The 20,703-nt window shown below is 36.6% G+C and overlaps 1 protein-coding gene across 6 annotated transcripts in view; it reads right to left on the minus strand.

Moving 5' to 3' along the window:
* The window catches only part of KCNT2 (potassium sodium-activated channel subfamily T member 2), a 145,607-nt gene that overhangs the window by 47,380 nt on the left and 77,524 nt on the right, over nucleotides 1–20,703 (minus strand). For all 6 annotated transcript variants that reach the window (XM_086617174.1, XM_086617173.1, XM_086617171.1 and 3 more), the window contains 4 exons: nucleotides 19,512–19,676; nucleotides 17,077–17,213; nucleotides 12,140–12,203; nucleotides 4,455–4,563 (listed from right to left, as the gene is read on the minus strand). In XM_086617174.1, coding sequence (XP_086473300.1) covers nucleotides 4,455–4,563; nucleotides 12,140–12,203; nucleotides 17,077–17,213; nucleotides 19,512–19,676 — 475 coding nt within the window. The remainder of the gene's footprint in view (nucleotides 1–4,454; nucleotides 4,564–12,139; nucleotides 12,204–17,076; nucleotides 17,214–19,511; nucleotides 19,677–20,703) is intronic.

A 20,703-nucleotide genomic window follows, 5' to 3' on the forward strand; every position in this document is an offset into this window, starting at 1 on the left:
CAGCAAACAGATTGCTGTCGTACAATAGTTGTCTTAATCTCATATGTATGAGATTCACATTGTATTGTCAAGTGTTTTTACATCAGAACCCATGGAGCTGGGACTCGTAGGACTATTTCCACTCCTGTTGTATACTTGGATCTTGTGCGATTGATTTATGCCCTTCATGACTTTTTAAGCACCTGTAAAATGGGTATATAAAAATACTACCCTACCTACTTCAAAACTGTTTTGAAGCTTTTGAATTCTCAGAGGTACTTTGAGAACACTAGGTGAAAGATACTTTAGTGATCTAATTACCATGATTAGAAATATTGTAGCTATCTGAAACATGAGGAGAGGTGCTATGGGTTTCTCCTTTTGGCTGGAGTTAAGTTTTTATATTAAACAGATCAGGTCAAAATTAACTTCCTCGTTCCCCCAATTATTTAACAGATTATAGCTTGCCTATAATGTTACTGTGTTCTATATTTATGTTCAGAACTCTTATTGTGAAGCTGTGGTGAGGGTTATACAGAACTTTATCTGCTTTGTCTTCTAAAGTGGGTGGGGAGGAAGCTGGGTGGCAGCTCTCCCACTCCTCAGGTCTGGGACATCACTCAGGTCCTGTGACAGTGGGTACTAGAATCATCAAATTACTCATTCAGTGTGGCAGTGAAGTAGCAGAGGAAACTGCAGTTTATTTTGAATTGAATATTAAATGTCAAATGAGTTTACCAAACAGAGGTATTTTGACTGCATTTATACTGAAGAAATATTCCATTTAGAATTTCTAGAAGCTGTAGCTCCTGTTGAGAATATATTTTGACAGAAAACTTGTTACCAAGTCTGTCTCAAATAGATGAAGTAATGCAGTGCAGTGAGTTATGACTTCTATAATGTTTTTGAAGATATAACATAGTCAAAATACTGATTTATGCCTGCAGCATCAGCCATATGTTAAAAATGTCCTAGACCTGACATAATTATTCTGAGAAACCTTACTTTTGTCAATTCGGTAAGTTAACGTGATCACTACCAGATCAGAAAAATAAAAATGCCCATCCATTATCTCTAGACTATTTTTATCTGTAATTGGATAGATTAATCATCAGATGCATTCAATATCCATTTTGGTGAATCTGGACTATGTTCCTTTCAAATAAACTACTGAAGGTTTAATGTCAGACTTCACCAATCTGTGCTAATTCATCGGTGCACTTTGAATAAACAGAGAACGTCAAAAGTGTATCCCCAGTTCCTGGAACTGTGATTATACGTAATTTCTGAATATTCAAGGTAATGGTGATTTATTTTTCAGCAAATATATAAAAGTTTTAAGTTCAATTCTGAAAATATGCGATTTGCTCCAGTCTCCAAATTGTATAAATGTATTGCTCTGCTGTGGACAGTCTTCAGTTTATTTCATATTTGTGCTGAAATGTAAGGCCAGATGCGTGCAGGAAGGATATGTGGCCTTTTGTAGCCCCATGTGTTTGACGGAAAAGTAGGAAGATTAAGAAAAACGTATGTAACAGCTAGTGAAGGAAAATGCAGCATTAGTGCAAGGAAAAAATGGACATGTCAAGGCATTTGCATATTGGAAATTAATAGGGAGCGATCAAAACATATCAGCTCAAGACATAAGGCAGTTAAAAATGATGATACAGTGTTTCCCTGCCCATCTGATAACTGTCACGTTAGAGCGGCTGCGTGTTTAGAGTGTTCACACTTGGAACTTGCAAAGGAGTTTGCCGGGACAAACACTTATGCCCTGTGCTTTTCAGATTCCACTGAAGAATCATATTCAAGCACAGAGAAATATTTCCACTGTATTAATATAAGCGTAAGTTACCATTTTAAACAAAGTAGTTAAACTTCACTGTAAAAAATAACAGAGAATGCAGGATGCAAGGGCATGTGTCTGGCATTAGGTGAAAATACAGGAAACATGCCTTTCTCACAGGCCATATTACCCTGTGCAAAGTGCCTCCATTCTTTTGCTGTGTTGACAAGAATAAGTTCTTGTACTCTCATTAAAGAGAGGAAAATTTAAAAGTCTTATCTACCAGATGAGAATAAACTATAGCAATTACTTGTCCTAAATACTGTTTCTGAAGCCTAAGACAGAAAGTCTCTGGGATGCTATTCTAAGGGAAAATGAAGTCAGGTCTAAATTTCAGGACTGCCTCATGCAGTCTAGGATGACTCGTCAATTTAATATAAGCTGCTGAGAAACTGGACTTTTAGTGTGTTATAAATCTGCAAAGTATTTAAAAGTTAAACTTTTGTTAGTAGGACCTTCTGGAACTCCTTGGTTGCATTTTTTTATAAATTCAAAAACTTTCTTTTTGACAGTTATAGTCTCTAAACCTGTGTGTTTAAAAAAAAAAAAAGTAGTAGTATTATTGAGTATTTCAGGTTCATAAAATGCACAATATTGTTGGGAAAACCTCTAGAAGAATGGAGTTATTTTTTAAAGTAATATCAATTGTAAAAGAAGCTTTTGCATTAAGGCAGTAATAAAGCAGTCCTGAATCATAACAGGAAAAGCACTTAGAAAAATGTTCCATATGGTTATGACAAATTTTGTTCATAAGCGCTCGAGAGGGCTATTGTCTGCTTCCCCCACTGGGTACGTATTTCAGAATGAAGAAGAGCTGGATGAGATTAATAACCAAAGGAGAGTCATCTTAGGAAAATGTATGCAAACAACTGTTGTTCTGATGAGTCTATCAGCAGCCTAACCATTTGTAGCCGGTAAGAATCCAGTGGTGATGTTTATATCATATGTGTAACTTTGATGAATTTAAAACTGCACTAAAAATTTCCTGTGCTTTATATGGGTAAGATTAAATTCATCTTGAAGGAAGGCTTGTAATTCTCTGCTTTTACTGTTGTGCAGAGAGTGTGTGGAAATGGATGCAGTGACCCCTATGATCCATGTGAAATTATTTTGGGATGTGAGGTGCTATATAAATATTTAGACTTAAAATACACTACTACTATAATTAATGTTAGAGAGGGCTAATGAGGCACAGAATATATAAAGTCTCCTCAAGAACTAGAGAACATAAATGAAGGCAGCAAAATACCAGATTGGTTAAGCTCAGTTGAAGCAAATAGTACCAAGAGGTTTGGGGTTTTTATTGTTGTTTGCTTTTTTTAAAAAAAATATGGTCTGAATTCTCAATCCAAGACTTAGAACAGTCTCTGTTTTGCAAGTATAGTTATATATAAGCTCCTACAGAGCCAAGCTGTTAAGAATAATGAAACACTCTTAAAAATACAATTAGGAACAACAAATTAAAACAGCTAGCGATAAAGAAAAGTGGCCACGGCTAGGGAGAAGAGATTATGTTTGTGCTTTGTGATTTTAAGGGGGAAATGAAAAAGCACCATCATTCTTGTCACAGCGTAAGTCTTATTCCCTGCTGTGCTATCTCATAGTTTGAGATTACACTTTTATAGCTTCAGAACTGCTATTGATGTTTTTTTCCTTCTTTCCAACCTAGAGGTAAATGCAGTAGCTTTTAAAATTATAGCTTTAAATCTTGCTCCAAAATTGTTCTGCACTGGAATTTACGTTTTCATCACATTCTGGGATGATGGAAGGGACTAATATTTTCCATAGCGTTTTTTTTAATTTTGCAGAATCAGCAATCTTTTCTTCCTTACAATATCCTTCAAGAAAATTGAATTTTCAAAATCACAGTTGAAAAGGAAAGCTTTGCTTCTACTGCACAGAGATATTTTTCCAAAGACAGGCAAAATGAGTTCATTATAAAAATATATATGTCTGTATGTACATACATATGTATGTGCGTCTTTATATATAGACAGAGAAAGAGAGATTTACCTACATAGTGCACAGAAGCAGTTTGTCAAATTAAAGCTGTTAATCTCTTCTTATAAGAGAGGATTTGTTTGGATTTCTTAACATCATTTTGCATTTTGTCATAGTTTCTAAGTCATTTTACTGGATATAGAATTAAATGATATGTCTCTTTGCAAAATATTTGAAAGTAATTAAAATAATGGTTTTGATAACACTTAGAAAAAAACAGCCCAATGGGAAGATTTTTTTTTTCAATTGTTTGTTGGATAAAATTCAGCCTTTTCTGAGCAAATCTTCTCATATTCCCGTTAGTAACATGGATATAGCAAGCTGGAAACCTACCCGTATCTATTATTAAGGAGTAACAATGTGTTATATATCAAATAATTCTACTCTGTATATTATGTCACATTAAAGAGTAATAATCCTTGAGTGCTTATAAATAAGACTTTAATGTAAAACATGACATTTTACTATTGGTAGGATATATACAGCCCATGTTATTTTACAGTATTGCACTCTTAATCTGCTTCTAACCAGTAAATATGCCTAGGAAATCTCTCTCACGCTTGTGTGTTTATGAAACAAACTGCCAAATACAAACAAGTATTTCAAATGGCTGAAATCTTATGCTTACCTGCAAACTTGATGTGGAATTTATTCTCAGGTTTCAGTATTTGGACATACAAAGGACAATTCGGAGCAAAGTCTTTAACTGCCCATGCTCTTAAAATGGTCTGATGATCCTAGAATAAAGAGTATGAGGTGATGACAATGAAATACAAATAACCATGTTACATTAGAAAAATAACCTCTTATCAGACTGACTTCATTAAAGAAAACTTATTTTCAGACTATATAACAGCAGCTGGTGTGGGTGTTTATGTACATGTCATATAAGTAATATTACGTATTATGTATATTACATATATTTAAATTCATAAATATATATACAAATACACAGACAATCCAGTAATTCTGCAGACACAGACAAGGCTGAGGTACTCTCAGTGTTCACCAACAAGGTCTCTCAGACCTCTGCCTTGAGGCAGGCTTCAAGCAGGAGGAGAACCACCAGCAGAGGATGATTTTAGACAGGGATTGCTCCAGACAACTCAACCCATAGGATCCCACAGGATCAGACGGGTGCAGAGAGAGCAGGCCAATGTCCTTGTATGGTTGCTTCCTTATCTTTGAAAAGTTGTGGAGACTCTGGGAGGTCTCCAGGAAGGACAGAAAAAGTAATTGTTTCATCTGTCTTCAAACAAAAGGATGATCTGGGGTGCTATACCTTTGGGCATATTAATGCTGTGTCTCAGGCAGTATTCTCATTTTCATCTTCAGACATCACAGTCTGGATGAGTGGAAAACTATATGGGTAAAATGCTGGTTAGGCGATTGGAGTCTTAGGGCAGTGTTAAATGGCACGTACCCTACCCAGAGACCTGGGACAAGTGGAGTGTCACAGGGATCTGCACTGAAACCTCTTGTGTTAAAACACCTTTACCCGTAGCTTGCAGGAGGTGAAAGAGTGCACACTCAGCAGGTTTGCAGACTATACCAAACTGGAGGAAACAGTTGAAACACTTGAGGGCAGGACTGCCCTTCAGATGAACAAGATAAGATGGAGGAATGGACTGACGAGAACCTCCTGAAATTCAACAAGGACAAAAGCGGAGTCCTGTCTCTGGGACTGAGTAAGCACCTGCACTGGCACAGGCTGGGGGCTGACTGACTGGGCAGCAGCTCTGCTGGAAAAGACCTGGGAGTCCTGGCAGAGAGTGAGCTGAGCCTGGGCTGGCAGTGTGCCGAGGCCGTAAAGGAGGCTGACGGCACCCAGGGCTGTTTTCCCCGCAGAACAGCAAGTGGGCAGAGGGCAGTGATTGTCCTGCTCTACTCAGCACAGGTTAGACTGTGACAGGTTAGACAATCTAGACACTGAATTCAGTTTGCAGGCCATCAATACAGCAAAGACATGTATAAGCTGGCCTGATTTCAGCAGAGGGCCACCAAGACGGTCAGGGGCAGAAGCAGAGGCCCTGTGAGGAGAGGGTGAGGGAATGGAGCTTGTTCAGCCTGCAGAAGAGATGGCTTCAGGGGGACCGAACAGCAATCTCCAGTACCTACAGGATGGTTATTGAGCAGATGCAGTCAGGCTCTCCAGAGTGATGCTTGGTTGGAGGACAAGAGACAATGTATGTAAGTTGAAAAGAGAGATTCAGGCTGGATAGAAGGAGAAACCTTTTCCCCATGAAAACAGGCAGGGGAACAGGTTGTGCAGAAAGGCTGTGCTGTCTTTACTCTGCACACTTTCCACACTAACCTAGACAAAGCCCCGAGCAATGTGGTCTGTGTTCATTACTGACCCTTGTCAGACTAGAGATCTCCTGAACTTCCTTCCAACCTCCATTATCCTATGATCTTAGTATAATATATTCTATTTGTTGGAACACAGAACAGAGGGTTTGTTTCCAGAAATCTTTTATTAATAAGGTATTTTGTCCCTCTCATCTTTCTGCAAGTGTTGGGGATCCCATAATTTGGAAGGAGTGGCGTTTGGGTGTGGAAGAATTGTGTGAAAATTTAGATGGTAATGATGAGTCATGTCTAATTAATCAAGAATGATGTATTAGATATATCCTTCCAAAGAGACTCAGAATTTATATAACATGAAATGAGGACATCAGGAATTAAGAGTTTAAAATTGTGAATAACTAAAAATTTTCAACTCAATCAAAAACAGATCTACTTTGTTGTGCAACTAAAATATTTGCATAACTGACATCAGAATTTAGCAAGCTTCTGACTAAAGGATTACAATAGATTTCCTAGCCTATTAGTTTTTGTACTTGTTACCACATCTCAAGAGTAAGTTAACCACAGGATGAACACTGCTATCCCATAAAAGTAAACTATGTGATAATACATTCATATATTGAATTGCATGAAATATGGCCAATTTCAGTGTATCAGCCATCAACTTGTATTTATTTCAGAACTAAAAGGGAGTATTTGAGAGCTGCATGTAGGAAGCAATACTTGGGTTGAAATACCTTGCCTAGTCATGAAATCAGTGATATTAAAATTTAAAATATAAAGAATGATTCATTGTGTTTGCAGCATCAGCAATAAGAAAAGCTTTCAGACTCATGAACACAAGGGAAAATCTGCCTGGAACAGAGCATGATTGACATTTTCAAACCATAATATTTTAATGTCAATTCAGATGTAAGCAAGTGCTTTTTCTATTAGAAATACTAGAATGGAGTCATAAGAGGAAGACATTTTGCGGATGGTAAAATACTTTTTTTTTCACATTTTTCTTTCGGTTTCATAGATGTAGGATTGCTGTGCTCATTCAGGAGATTTCAGAATTTGGATGTATCCTGCTGTAAGCTTTCCTTGTATGCAGTCACTTTTTCTTCACTTTTTCTATAGCATATGGCAACTTATCCTCCTTAGGGTTTGGGGTTTTTTTGCATTTAGGGTTTTTTTTTCTCTTTTGATTTAAGGGAATGAAATGCCAACGCACCTTAGAAATAGAAAATGCCTGGGTAATGGGATAGATGGATGGTCATATAGATATAGTATAGGAGTAGTAAGAGGTTTGAGAGTGGATTTGGGACAGATTTGAAAAATCTGCATTGTTGAAGACATTACCTAATCTTTTTTTGCAAAAGGTGTGAGGGAAACACATTCAGAGTCACTTGCAGCGATAGTATGGCTTCACTGCACAGAGTTTGACATTACCTGTTTCCTCCCTTCCTTTCCGTAGCAGTCATTGATAGACCCCATTGGCTCACAAAAGTGGTGAGAAAAGGCTGTTTCTTGAATGCCACATGCATAGAAATATAGCTTATATTCAATGAAATTTAGGTGAATTATTTTTTTAATTCTTGTGTATTACATACATAAGCTAAGATTAAATTTACTGTGATAAACTAAAACTGTTCCAGTAAATACAATTTTGGTTGTACATTTCAGACTGTTTACTCTTCCTCTTTTCTTCTCAATGTTAGGTATTTTCTTTGATTATTTTTTTTTAATTATTTTGTCTAAAAAGCCTGGTTTTGTCAGAAGGTACAGGAATTGTTAAAAACAAGAATGAAGAATGCTTATTAAAGTGATTCAAACGACACTATTTTATTAAAAAAAACCCCTAGACCTATAGAAGTGAGTGTTGTAAAACTAAAAGTATGAAACTCAACATAAAATATTTTTAGATAATTGCATAGGAAAGGAAAAGACTTGTTAAAATTAAGATCTCTTGATGATTATTTGGCACATTTGCGGTTTTAACGCTGAAATATGTATTGCTTTCCATTTGCTTACTCTTTTTGAAGAAGTAGTCTACAAATATGTAATATATATAAAATGGATACTTAAATGCCCTATATATAGCTTCATAAGATCGACTCTGTGTATGTACTTTTAATATAATAATGTTTCATTATTGTTTCATTTTCTCGCTTTTCACTTGGTATATACATGTATTTGTTTATAAAAGCTGGTTATTTGGGTTTGCATGTTTTTTTCATTCAGTTACTCTCCCAAATTCCACTCTGGAAAAGCACTCCAGGAGGGAGAAATTAAAAGATAGATAGGTACTTCAAGTGGCTTCTTAGATTCAGTCTCTTCATACAGTATTGGTGGCTCTCTGTTTTACACGTGTAGCAATTTCTATACTATATTGCAGCGACTTTAAAAAATGTTCACATTTCTCCCAAGTAAAAAGGCGGTGTATATACTGCAAACAGCAGAAACTGAAATAAAATTATGCTTCTATTCACATTATAAAATATATGATTCTTCAGGAGATGATGGAAAAAATATATTATTTTCTGTGTGTTTTCCATGCAATGAATTGCAGTCAGTGATCGAAAATTACCAATGATAATTAATGGTGATTAATATAGAGGTGATATTTAAGTTCATGTATCAAAAGCTGTAAGTTTTAAAGTGGGCATATCAGGAATTTAAATCATCAGCACTCAAAGCAAGACCTTGATTTAATATATATTTTAAAATGGTTCTGTTAATTTATTTTTTTTTCTTGCCACACATGACTCAATAAATTAGTTATATTTCTCATGCAATGCATCTGTCTTGTGATGCTATTAAGGCAGTGTAACTTAGATTACCAGTATGGTAGTGTCACACAATTTGATTAACAGAAGGGAAAAAAAAGGTGCAAGCTTGAACTCGACCATCTCTGAATTTTCAGAAAGCATCAGAACAAAGCTGTCGGCAATAGAAGTGACCTTTATATTTATATAGCCTATTAATGATTTATCTATAGGATAATTCAGAAGATACTTCTCTTCCCACCCTTCCTTGGGTTAAAACAGCAGATGCACTGTTTTTAGGCACCATAGTTTCATGGAGCAATTTGATGTAGGCAGCCCATTGAAGTCACTGGCTAACTTTGTGGTGTGGCACAGACTACTATTCTATGCCCATCAATCAAAAAAAAAAAAAAAAAAGATTGTCATCCAGACTTAAGTACAATTTGAACTCTTTACAAGTTGCATCCTTCAGAAGAGAAACGGATGTCTGTCCTCCTTGCTGTAGAAGATGAGCAGCTTACATGTTGGTCTGAGATGTCAAAATAGCATTTGACAGAATAAAATCTGGCAGAGCTTTGTCTTGCCAGAGACTTTGGAAAGCTGACAAATTCTTGGTCTGACTGTTGAAATTCCTACTCCTCCAAGTGAAAAAGGAAGCAACTGACAATTTTTATGAAGTAACTGCATGTCATCTGTTACTACTGTACTTTTCTTCTGAGCTTTGGTTGAGATCAGCGGATCAGAAGCAACACAGACTTTGGCACTAAAACTTAGTAACTAATGAAATAGCAAGCAATGAACAGCCAGTGGTATCCATGGCAAATGAGAAGATCCTCTGCTGAGAACTGTAGCTGAGGAGATAAAAATCCTCATGGACTTTGAAAAATCACATGAGTAACAACAGCTGTTCTGGTCAGGAATCTCCTCAATGCATCTGTTAACTTTTATTTTGACAGCTGTCAGACGTAGGAGAGGATCCAAAGCTCTCCTAACAGTTTGTCAGCTTCTCAAGCAGGGTGAAAAATCAGTTGTAGTTATAAAAATTGATACTGGGATGACAACTGAACTTCCTCGAGTCCGGTGACAAACTGTAACCTTATGTACTACGTTACTGAAGTTCTTAATAGTGACTAGAGCAGGAACAGTGTAGGAAATTAAATCCATTTCATTTCAGAGCTCTAGGGGGCAGTAAAAGAAAAAAGAAAATTTTAAAAAAGAAAAGGTCCTATTTTCTACTTGCAGTATAAATAATTACATTCCCTGTGAAAAGGAAATCTGAGCAACAACACCACAATGGGATGTTGTAGCTGATTTATTCTGAACTTCATTGCTAATTTAGGCAAGGCTGTTCAGCTTTTTGATATTTTTCAGTTTAATAGAAGTTACTGGTATTTTCCCAGGTATTTGCAAGAACTGCTTTTTGTTCTTATCCTTAAATATCCTAGCACCTCTGTCGCTTCCAAACATTACATTCTGAGTGCTTGCCTTACTTGACTACTCTAGCATTACTCGCTGACAATTCATGTGGCTTCCACTAGTGTGTTTTCAGGAGTCTATTGCTGATTAATCAAATTCAAAGCTCTTAGTTCAGTAAGTTTCAGTATTATAGTAGGAGCACAGATTTATTGTTAGCGATTTCAGTGGCTTTCTGCAAGTGATAAGTCCAGCACAGGGTCTTTAGCTTTGAATAAAATATTTTTTACAGCATGTTAATAGTCTATGAAAAAGTAAATTTTTTTTGATAAAATTTGCTTTTGAGGGCTCATTTGCCTGGCAAGGAAATATTCTTTTCCGTTTGCCAGCTGCAGCCTACATTGCTTTTTTTGTTCTTCTTTCTCTGATGAGCCATATGTGTAGGTATGGAAACAATTAAGTTTTGATGGCAGATGAAGTAATTGTAGCAAGTGATAGAGAATATATTAAGAAATACTACATATGTAATGCAAAGCTCTCATTTCCCATGTTTTACTGTTCAATATTTGGAAAAATAATTGCTATTTCTTCTAATGTAGCAGCAAACCAATATTTTTTAATTGAGATAGCTTAAAACATAATTACCAAATTATAAACACTAGTTTGATCTCGTTAGGCAATTTGTAAACATCTTAATTTAACTTTGTGAATATTCAAACTTATTCTGATCTTCCTTTGGAGTTGAAGATCAAACCGAATAGAGGCAAGTATGCAATAATTTAACATGGAGCTCATGGTGAAAAATTTAAAGTTGTGTTCATAAATCCTTCCTTAGTGGACCTTTTTCCTGGATATTTGTGATCAGTAGGTAATTTCATTAGTTTGAAGAGTTCTATTTCATAGTAAAACAGTTTTATTGTTTTATCACAGATATGCTGAGTAGACGCTTGTATTAGTAATCTTCCTTTGTGGATAGTAACTTACCTGACTGCAAATAACTAGTAGGATGGAAAAAACTATGGTAACTGATTTTAAGATTTCTGCCATTTTTCACATTTAAAATTGGCCAATATGAAAAACAGTTACATACTCTCAGATACTATAAAGTTGAAGTCAATCTTTACTTTGTTAGTAGTGAACTTTCAATACTTCAATAGTTCTGAATGGAAATATCAGTCAGTTGATATATGCCTCTTTTCTGATTTAGTAAGTAGAACTCTGAATTGGATATCTAGAGCAAGCATAGATATTAGCCCAAGTAGTTTGAATAAAGCTTTTTGACAGAGTACTCCCCTTTGGAGTGATTAATGACCGTGTATCAATGTATTATCTATAAGGTACCATGATAGTGCTTATATGGTATTCTGCCATAGTTCCATAAAAAAGAGAGAATTCATAAAAATTTACTTTATTCAGCATGAAAATTGTGTTTTGAAAGTACTATATTCTTACAGTACTTTTTGAAATTTTGTAAAGTCCTGTAAGAATGTATAAATTCTTACATTTTAAAGAAAATATAACTAAAATGTGCTATAGAATTCTAGTTTCTTTGATAGGTTGGACATGTAATTTATATTTTAAAAAAGCAGAAGTAGATATATTATGTGAAATGAGGCATTAGGTCATATTTCATAAATTTGTGAAATCCTGGCCTTATAGAATCCAATAGAAAACTTTTCATTATCTTAACTGAGAGAAGTTCATCCTACATACAAAAATCTCTGTGTAAATCAGCTAATTTTAATCTGTTCACAGAGTAAGTCTCAGTCCCTGATAGGGAATAAGGGCAGTAATGGTATAAACAGCATGCACATTCGTTCTTAGTTATTTCTTCAAAACTTACAGCTGCTGTCCGGTCCACCTCATAGCGGCTGCTCAGAATGAAACAAGCTTCAGCATCATCCATTCTAGAAGAGGGGATACAAGCCTGTTACTTACCAACAAAATACTTACATGGACTTGTGTTTCACAGTTTATACTCTTGTGTGCTTATAGAAACAGAATACTGAGAAAGTTCAGTCTACCTGTTTTCATGCACTATCTGAACGTCAGCAGCAGTCACCTTGTGCACTAAATCATGGTGTACCAGTACTTCTTGACTAGGTTCTGGGAAACTTTCTTTCCCTGGCACCAGCAGGAGCTGTGCTAAAGCAATAAAAGCAGGGTGACCTCAAACACACTGAATTTGCAAAAATAAATATTTATCTACAATTAGTATAAAAAGTGAGTAAGTAGCACCAGCCTGCATAGTGTGTAAGAGTATGATACGTGCAAGTTATTATTGGTAAGAATGAATGAGAAGGGGCAGATAACAGACTCATCTTGCCTAATGTTTGGGATAAACAACAAACATTTCTGTGTATGTATGCATTAAGTGAATTAACTTTTTTTTTAACTTTTTTTTTTTCAATTCATGGTCTCTTTGAGAACTTTTAATACCTAATTTTTTTTGTAATGATTACAACTGATCATGTAATAAAAAGAGTGGTGGTGGAAGTGCAGAGAAAAACTGTCCAGCTGAAGGCTTCATCAGTTTGCTTTTCCTCTCTTGCCTCAGATCTTGATACCGTTCTCCAGTGAATCCTACTTCACGTACTGGTACATGGAAATAAAGAAATAGAGACTTGGTTGTCCTCCTTGAGAAGACAGGCCTTTCTGGGCAAAGAGAAACGGCATGATCAGATTGGGTTTGCTGGGAAGGGGAAAAGTGAGACCAAAGCTGGGGAAAATGAACAGGCAATTCACTGGTCATTAAAGCAACTCCATTATGGAGTCTGGAATGCGAGCTGAGACTCCTAAATCTTTGGTTTCTCTGCTGCTAGAAAATGGAATTGGTGATTCTTAGCAATAGTGTAGGCCACCGGCACTCTAGGCTTAGACTTGAGAGCCCGTTCTTTTAGGTACCGTACAAATGCAGATCAAAAAGACCGTCCTTGCCATATCAGCTCTAAGTGGCATAACAAAGGACAACAAAATTCTATGCAAACATGGGAGGCAGGAAGAAATGGTGTGACAACACCTGAATAGACAAATTATCATGGTAGCAAGTGGTCTCACTAGATATGACTGGAGAGAGGATGCAATGGGTAACACTGGGATTACTTTACAGATGTTTCTGAAAAATTCATCCTAGATTGAAGGGACAGCATGGGTGCAATCACTATGGGACTTGTATGCTAATCTGTTGTATGTGTCAAAAAGAATAGTATTATAGACCTATCAGAAGGTTACCTCTCAGTAAGAACTGGCAGTTGCAGGCTAAGTGAGAATAAGAGACCACTCCTTGATGCAATAAAGAAAGGTAAGCCAGAGAAGGACTGCAATGAGGCAGAGTGATGTATTATATAAATAGTATTTCCAGTGTGTTCTGAAACAAGGGTTCAGGGATTTGAGATGCTGTGTGTCAAGAACATAAATATAAGTTTAATTGCAGCAAAAACGAGAGGCTGTGTGAGAAAACACTTGCAAGATGCAGGCTTAGTCTACAATATGATTCCAAGCATATGATCCATACTAGGATACTGGTTTTATTTTGGTAGCAAAAATTAAGATATCTTTACAACATAGAGTAACATTTAGTCTGCAACTAAACTAAAGTTGATGAATAGGTATCTGTAAGGTCATGTCAGATAGCTTGGCCAACCTTTCAGTTTTTTACTATAAAAATAATGATTAAATTTGTGTGTTTTGTGTGAGATCATTCAGAGAAAGTATAAAGAAAAGAGAATAAAGTCAGGTCATTGTAGATTCCCCCACAGGCACCTAACAGTAGGAAAACGGAGGAAGCCTCAAAACATTAAAGTACTTGAAATGGAAAAATCATTGTAACAAAGGTAACTCAATATAGACAAAATAGTAATGTCACATGCAGCTCATGTGGAGAAGTGAGGACAAGAGGCCACTTCTGAGTGCTGATTCGGAAGAAATCATGGGAGCTGTATGAATAGTTTCCGCTAAGCATGGGAGCAAAATTGGGAAGATAAGACCTTTAACAAAGTTGTAGGAAAGAAAATTCAGTGGAATTAGATGAGATTTTGATGAGAACTGATGAGGTAACTGGGATTGACAGTATATATAGATGATTTCGTAAGGAAATGAAACCTCATGTGAACATATTCACTTTTTTCGCTAATGTTTTTTGTAACTTCTTGTATTACATCAGCCACAGATGACAAGGATAATCTGAGATTAACTTCTGTGACAGGCTGAGAGAGTTGGGGCTGTTCAGCCTGGAGAAGAGAAGGCTCGGGGTGATCTTATAGCAGCTTTCCAGTACCTAAAGGGAGCCTACAGGAAAGCTGGAGAGGGACTTTTTACAAGGGCGTGTAGTGATAGGACAAGGGGTAATGGATTTAAACTGAAAGAGGGGAGATTTCGATTAGATATAAGGAAGAAATTTTTTACATTGAGGGTGGTGAGGCACTGGAACAGGTTGCCCAGAGAAGTTGTGGATGCCTCATCCCTGGCAGTGTTCAAGGCCAGGTTGGATGAGGCTTTGAGGAACCTGGTGTAGTGGAGGATTTCTCTGCCCATGGCAGGGGGTTTGGAACTAGATGATCTTTAAGGTTCCTTCCAACCCTAACCATTCTATGATTCTAATGTTGTGAATTTAGACAACAGAACCACCAATAGCATCTATGTTAAAATCATTTACTAGAACCCAGAGTATCTTATGAGAGGTGTTATTCATGTCCTCACACCTGAAAAAGCTTTTCAGTTACACCATTTTTATGTGCCAGAAAACTGAATCTGAGACAAAAACCCCACACCTAATAGTTCCACTGCTTGAGAACAGCAGAAGTTAAAGGGACTTTATATATTGAAGAGAAATTTGTGAAAGGAAAAAGTGTAAGATAAAGAGTGGGGATGAAGAGGATTAAGATTTGAGATGGTTCACTAAAGAAAGTGGAAGGAGAGCGGAAAAAAATATTTGAGGTCATGACAGAACATGGGAGAAAGCTGTAGGGGAAAGAAGTCAAACGTGGTAGTGCTACTCCCTTTCTAGTGCTAGTCTGCATGGAGAATGAGAGCTATTTAAATCAGTAACTGTGTTGTTTCAAACGCTGAAGTAGCTATAAAGTTTCCAGTCATGCTGATGAACAATATCAGTGTGAAACCTCATGACAGGATTCGTTCTGGCTTTTTCTTAAAGCTGAGCACATGAACGCTGTTCAGAGAACACCAAAAATTTGCAAAGTGAAGCTCTCAAAGGTAGGAAGAAAGAATAAATATCACTTTTTGTAAAGTCAAATCGTGTACTAGGGCATATAAATAAAAATTCAGTCTTTAGTTAACTGATTGTTTACTATTTATGCAGTCAGCCAACTTTTTGTATTCCTTTACTTCTTGATATGACCTTTATCATTTTACTTTGCCATTGCATTTCACATACAATATATTTATAAATTTGATAATTAGATACTTCTTGATTACTTCTTTGTTGTTGTTGGTAACCATTACTTTGTTATCTCCTCAGTACATTATGTTCTCATTAAAAAAGTACTACAGCAAATGTCTTAGGGACTGGGTTATATTTCATATTAAATGTTCTATTAAATTCCCACTATGCTTCTTCCCTCGGGAGAGGTTGAAAATTATTCTGTGACAGGTACGTTCAATTACATGTTCTGCAGGAAAAAGCACTGTTCCACAGTTGACTACCTCCAGGTTATTATAAGTGAAATTCAAGATTATCTTTAGGGAACAGTCTAATTTTTCTTTTCCTAATGTGTAGAACAAATGCCAGCTAAATCCCCACATGAATTCCTTCTTGAAGTCAGAAAGAAAGCAAAAAAAAAAGGAACCTCTGTCTAAAAGAAAATGCTTAATCCTGTAAAAAGCTTTATTGTATTTTCAAATTTTAAACAGTTGTTTTTTTCAGTGTCAGAAATCTAAGATAACGCTGCTTACTAGACTTCTCACAGATGAGATTCTTGGATAACTTCTCTGGGGTAAAGGTGGCTGAAGGACACAAATATTCAGATAGGTATTGGCTTAATTTTAGATATCTGTATTAATTGCTAAATAAGTTCTTAGAGCAATGCAGATAAATTAAATCTGTTATTTGCTAAGAATCACCTCTCTCTCTTTGGAGAGTTTAAAGACAGTCCTCCTGTGTGAATGCCACTGTGAATTCCTTCACACCTTCAAGTGATTCAGCAATGGTTGAGAATGGGGGGGTTGAGGAACTGTGTTTGACTGATGTGTTTTGATTAACGTCATTCACTATTAACTGGCAGAGAGGATTTTTTAGAAGTGGTGGAAGTACATGGTAAGAGGAAGACCCTAAAAGAAGAGTATGTGGAGTTATAGTAGAATTGTTGCTTATATTCCAAGGCTGAACTTAAGAAAACAAAACTGCAATGGGTTCAAAGGGTCGTATTTGGTTTTGTTTACTTTTTCCCCTTCGATTGGTCAGCAGACCTACCATCACATTTATCATCTTTGCTCAAGGAATAGAAACAAATTCTAGCATTACTGGCAGTTTTGGAATTTTCTGTGATGCTTTTTCAGAAGAAATCACAGGCGCTCTGTTTCAATACTTTTAAAAACTGAGATAGAAAAGACAGTGAAGAAAAAACTGGCCAAATGAAAGAGCTTACAAATATCTGTCCCTTGAAAAATTTCAGATATTAAGAAAAACAAATTATTTCAAAGACCCCTGCTTTCTAAATAAACATGCTTTTCTTCTAGCACAGCTTTTGTTGTTTGACAAACTTTTTTATCAAACAGTATGAGTGAAACAAAAGCAAAAAACAATATTGGTCAATATTTGCCTACTTAGCTCTCAACAGATCTTGATCTTTTAGTGCTGAGCCTTGCAGATAGATAACTCTTTGGGACCACATTGGGATTTGTAACACCCTTCGGACTTGAGCATCCACCTCAGTAGGACACAAAATAACAACATAATAGTCCTGTCAAAAACATAAGGGGGAATAGTCATGTTATTTTTTTATGTCACCAGTTATTGTTACTAGAAAATCAGTCAACAAAGATTCAGGATGTCAAAAATCTCTCTGATCATTCTCAAATTTCATTAACAACAGTTATTTGAATACATGTGTTTAAGAATTCTTCAATAAAAAAATGGCTGGACAGTTATCAACTGCTCACAAAAGACCCCAGGGTGGCAACTAAAGTCCATATAGAACCATTTTTGTTTCCATATGAATGTAGGTTTTTTGTGGAGACAATATACATTTCCATCATTCAAGCTGGAAAATGTAGGAAATTTTCAACAATCGAAATGAAATTGTCTTCCCCCCAAATTTTTTTCTTCTACATCAATGGGCAGATCCAAACTCTGTTTCCTGTGCTACAGAAAGTCTTTGTTAGGAAAATTAAGGTTGCTCCGAGGTATACATGTGTGTGCATAAGAAAAGGAGACATATATGGAATGTGAGAAGAGATACTGAGAGTTTAGGACAGGCTTGTCGTAGAAGTCTTCCTTAGCACACACAGACTTTTGCAGAAAGCTTAATGCATTGGATTCAGTGCAGCTCCTGTATCCGTCAGCTTCCCTTTTCAACTGCGAAGGGAACGTATATAAGCTCTTGTAGGCTACATAAATATTATTGGGACTTTTCTTTGTCTCCAGTGTATCACAGAGCCTGACTCAGTCTTCAGGCTAGTTAACTAGGTTTTAGATTTCAATTTGTGTTTACATCTATAAAGAACTGGATTTCTTTATGCATTTGCTTATGCCTCTTAGTAGCTAGCTATTTGGGGGAATATTTTGAATTTGAAAATTGTCAAATTGCTGCTCAGCAATTTGAGAATTGCATTTTTGTGATTTTTTTTCACATTAGAAAATGAGGCATGGTACCACAGGTACCTTAGTAAAGGACAGAGAAGATTTAGTAAAAGAAATTATTTGTAGCAAAGCTAATGATAGTTAATGATAATGAATCCAAATTACTAACTCACATAAATAAGCTTTTACATGATCAATGCATGTCATATGACATCTGTTTGCATTAGCTAGAGAGTATGTGTTCATTAAGAAAATCTTTTGCGTGCACTCTTTCAAGGTCTTTGTCCTTTAAGATATGCCTATTTATTTCTTAATTTCAACAACTCTAAAAGGATCTAATCTTCTTAGCATTAACAAAAAAAACCCAAAGCAAAATGCGAAAGTCAAAAGACACTTTGACTTGTGAGGAGTTTTGCGTCCAGTCACAAAACAACAGGGAAAAATAATTCAAGTATTTTTCATTTTATATTTGGGGGTAGAATATAAGGAATTTAATAAGAAGAAGCAATAATATGATAATAAGAAGCAATATAATAATAAGAAGCTCAATATGAGCCGGCAATGTGCTCTTGCGGCCCAGAAGGCCAACCGCGTCCTGGGCTGCATCAAGAGGAGCATGGCCAGCAGGTCGAGGGAGGTGATTCTCCCCCTCTACTCTGCCCTCGTGAGACCTCACTTGGAGTATTGCGTCCAGTTCTGGAGTCCCCAACATAAGAAGGACATGGACCAGTTGGAGAGGGTCCAGAGGAGGGCCACGAAGATGATAAGAGGGCTGGAGCACCTTTCCTATGAGGACAGGCTGAAAGAGTTGGGGCTGTTCAGCCTGGAGAAGAGGAGGCTCCGGGGTGACCTTATAGCGGTCTTCCAGTACCTCAAGGGGGCCTACAGGAAAGATGGGGAGAGGCTGTTCAGGAGGGCCAGTTGTGATAGGACAAGGGGTAATGGTTTTAAAATAGAGGGAGGTAGATTCAGGTTGGATATTAGGAAAAAATTTTTTACCATGAGAGTTGTAGAACACTGGAACAGGTTGCCCAGAGAGATGGTGGATGTGGTGGATGCTCCATCCCTGGAGACGTTCAAGGCCCGGTTGGATGAGGCCCTGAGCAACCTGATCTAGTTGGAGATATCCCTGTTCCTTGCAGAGGAGTTGGACTAGATGACCTTTGAAGGTCCCTTCCAGCCCTAACGATTCTATGATTCTATGATTCTATGAATTTGCATGGAAATACCTGTTTCTAAAAGGCATAATTCAACAAGACAGTAATTCTACTTATTTAGTCTGTTTACCTCAATTTTAAATGAATGTCTCCATATTGTATCTCAGCTTCTTATTGTAATTATAGATTCCCAATTCAGTCAGCTATTCCCAAATTCAGTTTTACGAATTAAAGACCATGTCAGAAGGCTGTCTGCATGAAATCAGTGTTTTCTCCCCCCCCCCCCCCCCACTTTAAAGTACCTGCAATCTGGGGTGAGCATAGAATTCATTTAGGAAATCCATAAGTAAGTCAATCTTCAGAGAGCTAACACACAGCACAACGTGTTTTTCTGTCTGAGCTCTGTGTCGACTGTAGTTACCACCGGACTTTTGTCTCTCCATCCACAGATATGCCAGCTGTTCAAACTGCAAGAGATGCCGATTGTCAGTGAAATATAAACAAACAGATGTGTAGTTTAACTGTATCATGACTTAGCAATGTTGCATCGTTCATCTCATGCCTCTATGAAAAGATACCCTAACCCTCATGTCTTTTCCTTTGGAAAAAGTTCTCAAGTGGGTGAGATGAATAATAGGGTGATTGAAAAATATGGCAGTAGAACCAGTCTCTGCCACACACAAATAGCAAAGTAAATCCATTAAAATATTGTGGGACTTCCATCTCAAGATTTTTAGAAAAAAATGAAGGCTGTACCTTATTTCCTTTATGTAATTTATACCTCTGAGCTCTCTTTTTCCAGTGCCATGTGATGAAATGTTTTCCTCAAATGCAAGTCTAAATTTTCACACACTTAGATGTATACTCTGAGTACGGATACTCAGATAGAAGCACCATTTTACCTAGTTGGGGCAGTAACTCTTCTCAGAGATTTACAACATTTCAAAGGTGGCCTTCTGTATACTCTTTTATCTGTCTTATAAACTGAGACACAACTTAAATGCACGGCTGCTGTTAATACAGCATACTTGCCTTTGTCAGCTGAACTATATATGCAGGCTAGCAGTAAACATTGCTCTACCAGTTTGAATTCTTTAGACTAAAGAGAATACTGTAATAATCAGTGCCATTGTAACAATCTGTAATAAAAAATACAAACACCATTTCAAAGCTTCGTGTAAGTCATATACATTTAATACTGAGCTCAATTTAACTATATATCTGTATGATAGTTGCTGTTTCTCATCCATGTTCAACTGATGGAGAGACTGAATTGTGAATAATAGATTTCATGGTCTAGCAAGTCCACTGTAAGATTTGATAAGTATGCACAATGTCTCCTTACATCTCCTTTTTGTGGCATGAGCTATGGGTGATCGCCAAGTGGGGAACAGTTAACATCTTGGCAGGACTTCCTATGTAATCTCAGGGTTTCTGTCATCAAGCCTCACTTAATGAGCTGGGAAATGTTTGGTACAAATTCAATGAAACTGA

Source organism: Tauraco erythrolophus, chromosome 10 (assembly GCF_009769465.1).
Source record: "Tauraco erythrolophus isolate bTauEry1 chromosome 10, bTauEry1.pri, whole genome shotgun sequence".
NCBI classification, from domain to species: domain Eukaryota; kingdom Metazoa; phylum Chordata; class Aves; order Musophagiformes; family Musophagidae; genus Tauraco; species Tauraco erythrolophus.